Source organism: Aplysia californica, unplaced genomic scaffold, assembly GCF_000002075.1.
Source record: "Aplysia californica isolate F4 #8 unplaced genomic scaffold, AplCal3.0 scaffold00217, whole genome shotgun sequence".
Classification (NCBI taxonomy): Eukaryota; Metazoa; Mollusca; class Gastropoda; order Aplysiida; family Aplysiidae; genus Aplysia; species Aplysia californica.
Genome location: NW_004797487.1, coordinates 478565 through 486608, shown reverse-complemented (window position 1 = coordinate 486608; position 8044 = coordinate 478565). Strand labels below are relative to the sequence as shown.

At 42.7% G+C, this 8044-nt stretch overlaps 1 protein-coding gene across 1 annotated transcript in view; it reads left to right on the top strand.

Moving 5' to 3' along the window:
* LOC101864069 (glutamyl-tRNA(Gln) amidotransferase subunit B, mitochondrial) overlaps positions 1 to 7778 on the top strand; it is a gene marked incomplete in the record, with an annotated part of 16908 nt that extends 9130 nt beyond the window's left edge. Inside the window, 3 exon segments of the mRNA XM_035970083.1 lie at positions 1090 to 1168; positions 6084 to 6218; positions 6986 to 7778. Coding sequence (XP_035825976.1) covers positions 1090 to 1168; positions 6084 to 6218; positions 6986 to 7114 — 343 coding nt within the window.
* Between the last annotated feature and the right edge of the window lie 266 nt (positions 7779 to 8044).

The following is an 8044-nucleotide window of genomic DNA, read 5'->3' as shown; positions in this document are numbered from 1 at the left end:
CACACACACACACACACACACAATCACACACACTCAAACACACACACATACACACACACACACACACACACACACACACACACACACACAAGTGTGCGCAATAAGTAGATCCACCTGATATCAACTGGAAGTGTAAATCTTTAACAGTGAGATAGCACACCTGTAGACATTTAGAAAACTTCCCAATTTTTACTCTTGGGCCTATCAAGAACACTTTCTTATGGCTGTTCCTAGCAGTAAGTGTCAAATGTGAGGCATCCTGGTGAAATCAGGCACGCGTCAAAATAATGAAATCGAAGTAATGGGCACTTTTCTACTTCCACTTAAAAACACATAAATTCTGTGTGGATTTTACCGAAAAATGTTGATTAAAGGCACGAAAAATGTAAATTTGCAGTTTCCAAGGGCTTGAGAAGTTCTTGGATGGCGAGAAGGAACTCATTTTGTAAACATTCCTCACAAATATTAACGGATTTAGGCAAATAAACATTTTATATTACGATTATGTCCTGGATGAAATAATACTTTTTTGCTTCTCCGGAAAACTTTGTATTTTGACATATGATAGCACTGAACAACTGTGACAATATAACTTATAAGGTCTTGGCCTGGTCCTCATGCTGAGTTATATGTGAACCCCCGGGGCGGTGCTACTGACTGAAGTGTCTTTAGGCCATTCCCAAAGGGGGGACATTAATATGTTCTTATGCACAGTAGAATTGCAAATTGCAATTGGGCTGGTTCATCAATGTCATGCTCATATCTGCCTGAACTGCAACAGGGAACTGCTGCTTTTTCTTTCCTAATCCTTACTATAGTCTTTTTTCCTCTACTTCTTTTATATGTTTGTCACACTCTTGTGACCCGCTATTTCCAGGGTGCCTTGATAGTCGAAACAGATGTTGTGCTGTTGAAATTAGAGAGGTGAGCAGAGTAAGTCTGATTCCCTGTAAGGACTTCTCTGTTGACATCCACCCCTGGGCGCTCATATGACCTTATGCAGTTGCGAGTGCCGTAAAACCTCTACTAAAAGAAAAAAGGACGTTGTGTCTCGTCACTACGTGTATCTGTGTGCTGTTTTCTCCACAGCCCCATAGAGACAAGTGTTCTGGCCGAGATCGTACGCCTGTACCACGAAGGCAAAGTCAGTGGGAGTGCCGTCAGTGTGGTGAGTGTCGTGTTCGGTGGCTGGTAACTTAGTCAGAGATCAAGGGGAAAACCACGCAGAACCTGGAGAAGAGTTACAGAAATTGACGCACAGAAAAGTAGGAAGACATGGAAGAACATCAAGAGGCTAGCTGGGGATAGGGAAAAGTGGAAAATGTTTGTTGGTGGCCTCTTCCCTGATCCAGGGTGAGAAAGGCAGTTGTGATGACAATAGCTAGTACGGAATAATCATGAGTCAAGTGAGACAAGGTTTTTGGTTTTGTTGTTTGAGTGAAAAGAAGCACATGTATATTGTCAGCCTGCTGTTCAGATGTAGTGAGCCCAAAATTTTGAAAATTTATTTTGTTGCGTTACAGTTTCGTAAGTTGTGGTATGGCTTGTGCTCAAGAAATATTTTGTCGAATTCAGCGTAAATGTTGAAAAAAACGTTTGTTAAATTATTTTTAAAAAGATACATGATGTAAATACAATTTTTTTTAATGAAACAATTTTTTTCTCTCTTCCGAAAAAAATTGCCTTCTAGCCTTGAAATAGTTAACAAGATGAGCGACGAAATCTAAGTACACATATAAATTAGGCATGTGGATTTAGCAGGCGCTTGTAGGCATAGTAAATTCTTTTGATATGCAATTTTTTTATAGCTACAGCGGTTGCTATAGAAACGGCCACCATCTTGAAAATTACCAATGAATTTCAAATCCCTAAGGCTTTCTTATTTACTGACCAAATTTGGTGAGAGTATACCTGAACTATGCCCGTGCAGGTGGTGGGGCCACATAGTTTTAATATGGGGGAGCAAAGAATAGACCTGCCGTGATACTGCGTGTCGTAAGAGGCGACTAAAAGTGCAAAGGTTTGGTCGCCCGAAAAGTGCCAGTTTGCAGAGGGCCAACTACCCAACCCAGTAAAAAACAGTAAGTTACAGAAACATGGACAAACACAGCTTTTTATTTTTCGATCTTGGGAGACGGAGGAGCTTCTGCATCAGCAGGAACAATGAAGGACTGCAGACAAAGCCGAAACGACTCTTCTGACCCAAAACCTTCTCTGTCGAACAAGTCTCTCCGGATTGCGTCGTGGAATATTCGCACCTTGAATGAAGCAGGAAAGAGTTCTCAAGTAGTACAAGAGATGAAGCGATACAGGCTGCACATACTAGGAGTCAGCGAAACACACTGGATACAGTCTGGACGGAAGCAGCTCAGCTCGGGGGAACAAGTATTGTATTCTGGGAGGGAAGACAAGTACCATGCGGAAGGAGTCGGAATCATTTTGAGTAAGTATGCACAGAAGTCACTTAGAGGATGGGAACCACACGGGGAAGGATCTTCATGGCTTCGTTCGCTACAAGGAGTAAGAGCATCAACTTGAATATAGTACAAATCTACGCCCCAACAAATGATGCTTCGGATGAAGACAAGGATGCCTTTTACAGCCAGCTCCAGGGGGTCATCGACAAACTACCAAGGAAGGATGTTAACATCATAATGGGAGATGCCAATGCCAAGATTGGTCAGGACAACGTGGGGTATGAAAGAATTATGGGACCACATGGCTTGGGACAAAGGAATGAGAACGGTGAGCGATTCGCAAATATATGTGCTTTCAACAGTTTTGTCATTGGGTGTTGTTTTTCCCCACAAGAGGATTCACAAGGCCAGATGGAGTGACGGAGAACCAGATAGATCATTTTTGTATCTCTCGTAGGTTCAGGCGTTCACTGGAAGATGTCAAAGTGTTGACAAAACTCAAGGTTCGACTCAAAAAGCACGGAACCAGCACAGGAATCAAAAGAACGAAGTTCTCAGTAAGTCTCTTGGACAGACACAAGAAAGAAGAGTTTCTGCTGCAGCTCAGGAACAGATTTCAACCTCTGGCTGATCTTGGCTGAGAGGACACGGAGGTGGATATGCACTGGACCGAGGTCAAAGAAGTCTTTACATCAACCTGTCAAGAAGTACTCGGTGTGAAGAAATGGGAACACAAGGAATGGATTAGCCAACACTCTTTGGATTTAATTAGGATAAGAAGACAGCTGAAGGCAGAAGCGAATGCAAGTAGAACAAGAGGACCAAGAGCAGATGCATTGGAGCAGTACAGGACAACAGCTAAAGATGTCAAGAAATCACTAAGAAAAGACAGGGAGGAATTCATGAACAGGCTGGCAGAGAAGGCAGAGGAAGCAGCGATAGGAGGGCACATGCGAATCCTTTACCAGACCACAAGGACACTTGCTGGAAAATACGGGAAAACTGAAGTACTAGTAAAGGACCAAGAGGGGAAAACCATTTTTGGAAAGGAAGCTCAGTCCAAACAATGGGTTGAGCATTTCAACAGTCTCCTGAACAGACCACCACCGAGTAACCCACCAAACATACTGCCAGCAAGAAATGAGTTACCAATCTGCTGTGGTGCTCCTTCAAAACAAGAGATTCTGGATGCCATTAAGAAGCTGAACAAAGATAAAGCGGCCGGCCCTGACCAGATTCCACTTGAAGCCCTAAAAGCAGATGCCAATGTGACAGCAGACATCCTCCTCCCTCTGTTTACCAGGATCTGGAATGAGAGCAAGTTCCCAAAGGATTGGAAAGAAGGACACCTCGAGAAGCTTCCAAAAAAGGGGGATCTCAGCAACTGCAGCAACTACAGAGGGATCACTGTTCTCTCAATACCAGGTAAGGTCTTCAACAGAATCATTCTGGAGATAATCAAGACAACAACGGATCCAAGACTACGGGATGAACAGGCTGGTTTCCGGAAAAATCACTCAACCACCGACCAGATTGCCACGCTGAGGATTATTGTGGAGCAGTCCCTGGAGTGGAACTTCTGGCTGATCGTCAACTTCCTTGACTATGAGAAGGCTTTTGACAGTATAGACCGAGCAACACTATGGAAGATAATGAGATGCCCCGGAATCCCACCATAGTTGGTGAATCTTATGAAGAGCATGTACGAAGGGACAAGTTGCAGGGTTGTACATGATGGCCAGCTCACTGACAGCTTTGACATCAAGACTGGTGTGAGACAGGGATGTTTATTATCACCGTTCCTCTTCATATTGGCAGTCGACTGGCTGATGAAGGAAACCACCAGAGGACACAGAAATGGTATACAGTGGACACCATGGACACTGTTGGACGATCTAGATTTTGCAGACGACTGCGCTTCTGTCGCACGCCCAGGAACAGATGCAAGCAAAGACTTCAGTATTAAACAGCCTATCGGAGTCTGTTGGATTGAGGATCCACCCCGGAAAGTCAAAGGTCCTAAGGACAGATGCACAACGAAAGGAGCAGGTCACAATAGAAGGAAAGGCACTAGAAAACGTTGAATCATTCTGCTATCATGAGAGCATAATTGACAGAGAGGGAGAAATAGGTGCTGAAATAAAGTCCCGCATTGGGAAAGCACAGGCTTCTTTCATATATTTGGACAGGGTTTGGAAGACCAGAGATATCTCACTTCGAACAAAGCTGAGGATTTTTAATTCAAATGTGAAGTCGGTCCTGTTGTATGGATGTGAGACATGGAATGCATCACAGACTTGCATATAAAGATGATCCAGGTTTTCTTGAACAGGTGTCTAAGAAAGTTGCTGAGGGTCAGATGGACAGACAGGGTCACCAATGTGGAAGTGTTAAGGAAAACAAGGCAGATCCCTGTCAGAGATGAGGAAGGAAGAAGTCTGTGGCGCTAGATTGGACATGCTCTCAGAAAGTCAGGCAGCTGCATAACAAAGAAAGTTTTGGATTGGAACCCACAGGATAAAAGATCAAGGGGAAGACCGCGTGGAACCTGGAGAAAAATCACAGAAATTGATGAACAGAAAAGTGGGAAGACATGGAATAACATCGAGAGGCTAGCCCGGGATAGAGAAAGGTGGAAGGTGTTTGTCCGTGGCCTATACCCTGGTGCAGGGTGAGAAAGGCAATGATGATGATACCTGAACGAGACCCTATCAGTGTAACAGCGAGTTTTTTTCAATAAGTGCAAAAGCAGAAAAAAAAAGAGAATTTTCACAAAGTGTAACAATACCTTTTCTAAATTTTGGTTGTGTAATTGCTTGCCAATGGAAAAGTGTTATTTTTTTCACAATTATCTCTCAGTTACATTGATGCCATCTATGTTTCCTGAAAGTTTCATGTCAAAAGGATGAAAACTAATGAATGAGTATGAAAAAAACTGCAAAAAAATGACATTTTGTGAAAAATGACAATTATTTTGAAAATTCACTATATTAGCCCACCCCCATGTTTTCAAAGGCAATTCACGAGGAGAATAAAGAATTTCTCAATTGTTTCCCTGCTATTTTTAGACACAGAACTGGTTGATCTTCAAAAAACAGTCACTTCTCAATGTGCATAGCCTGACCCCAAATGGGCAAAATCAAGGGTCGCTCCTCCCCTTAAACAGCTTGCAGATTATATGTAGATCTACACAATAATGATCATTTAGTGTTGGAGAAAAACAAGAAGGAGAGGCAGAAATGACAGAGAGGTAGAAAAGAAGTAGGACTCTTGGTATATCTTTATCTTTTTAGGATTTAAGATTTATAATTGTCTACATCAACTGCATGTTCCTTCAAATAATTTTTTTTCTTGAGCCAAGTCATTCATGAATGTTGCTGCAAAAAATGTTTCTTCTTTAGTCTTTGTTTGTGAAAGTCCTGAGATCTGCTGGTTGAATGGGCTAAGTCATCTCTATCAGAATTGGTCTCATTGGCAATAGCAGAAGCCACAAGGCATCTTAAACCCGTATTTTTTGTTTCCCGTAATAAGAAATATTCTTTTCTGCAGATGGATTGGTTATCACTTGCCTTTGATGGACAAACTATTATTATTTATTGAGCATTATTTACATGGTTTATTTATGGTCGCAATTTTTTCTAACATCCTCCCCTCCCCCTCCCCCAGCTGCTGTCGGAGAAGACGTTAGACGGTCAGCTGTCAGTGTCAGAGGTCATAGAACGACACAACCTGTGGATGTTGAGGGACACGTCTGTAATCGAAGCCGCTGTAACGGACGTCTTCTCCCGCAATCCAAAAATGGTACAATTTTCTGTTCCCTTTTGTAGTCATTTTGTAAAATAAGTATTCCTCCTGTAATGTTTAGTTTCCGTAGCAAATAACTCACACAGGACTTGTGTCCATTTTTTGTCAGACTTGAGACGTCTCTCCCATCCTATAAGGGCACAAAATGTTTCCCGCTATAGTCTCATGACTTCACGGCCCAGAACCTAGCGTCGATTTCTGACTTTGATATTGTGCTCTTTGAGTTGTTCAAATGAACCAGACCTGCATCTTTGGTGTAGCGGTTAGGCGCTCTGTTGTCGCATGCCAGAAACCTGAGTTCAATTTCCAAGTGGGGAGAGCTCTTTTTGGTTTTCTTGGTCCTTCTACTGGGATATTGATTCCCTATCAGCCGGGGCTGGCAGTGTTGAAGTCCCTTTCCTCAAGGATCTCTGTTGTGTCTATGATGGTGTAAAAGCGCCTACCTTAAAATTTTAAAGATTCAGGGTTTATTTGTGTGTGTGTCGGGGTGGGGGGGGGGGGGGGGAGGGGGAGGGGTGTGATGACAAAGACGTGTTGCGATGAATGTGTAAGTGAAGAAAAACTTTGCTTTCCAGGAAAATGGATGTAGAATAATCCTGTTCTGAGTGACAGTGCATCAAAAATTTGGAGATGGCCTCATTTCTGACTAAAGCAAAGCTCCCATCACTTTTTGGAAATTGTTATGCAATACTTATTGGCGGATATCTTTAGCTTAATATATTTATTGCTGTAGTTTGTGCATGTTCTTTCTGTTTTTGCTACAGATCAAAGCCTACAAGAAAGGCAAAGTGAATCAGCTGGATGTTCTGGCTGCCAAAGTGATGAAGAAGCTGGAGGGAAAAGCTGACAGCAGACTGGTGCTGACAATGGTCTCTGAGAGGCTCAAGGACTGACGTGTCCCTGGCAAGCTGTTCCTGGCCTTTGAGTCAATCTCAACTCTACGTGTGCATGTTGTGCACTGTTAGCTCAGATGATCTCAGCTCTGCTGGGACTAATATATGGATGACCCTGGTTCAAATCTTTCTAAGGAAATTTTTGAACTTTGTAAATGGCAAAGAATTTTCAGCCGCAGAACTCGTCTCTTCTCTCTCGCTGCAAAAAGATGCTCTGTGAGCTCAGATAATATCATCTCCTCCAGCATGAACATGTGAATCTGGTGCACTGAGAGTGGGGAATTCTTGAACATGAGTTGTTTTATCCCGACTGTCCAAAGAAAGCTGCAATCCTGGGAAAACAAAACTTTCCTGCTGTAGTGCTTGTAGAGTACACATGGTAAAATAGACGCTCTGTGTACTTAACGAAGCCAGTCTGTTGCTATAGAAGTGCTGGCAAAAGTAGATCTTTTTCCTTCTTTACCCAAGGTACTTTCTTGGTCTAGCACATGATAGTGAAGTTACAATGCCCGTATTACTCCTCTTCTTTCATTGAAGGAAACAGTTTTTTTCTGTCTCCTGAAAAAACCTTCTGGGTGTTCTATGATATAATACAGTGGAGTCCACTTGTAACGAGTCCTGAAATAATGAGAAGTCTGTTATAAAGACACAATTCTTAAACCCTGTTTTTTTCCTTTCTTTATCTTTGTAAATAAAATACTGCTATTTCGCAATCAGACAGTCACGCGAGTCGGTTATAACTATAACGGATGATTGCTGCTGCTGTGCACAGTGCACAGACCAATTAAACATGTTAAAACCTCACCGGTTGAGAAAGTTGTTGGTGATCCAGCGAAACAAAGAATGGGAGAACCCACACGAACCAACAATGAAGACGGGAGCGAATGAGTGGGGCGGATGTGGCATGTGCAGACAAGCAGAACGCATCGC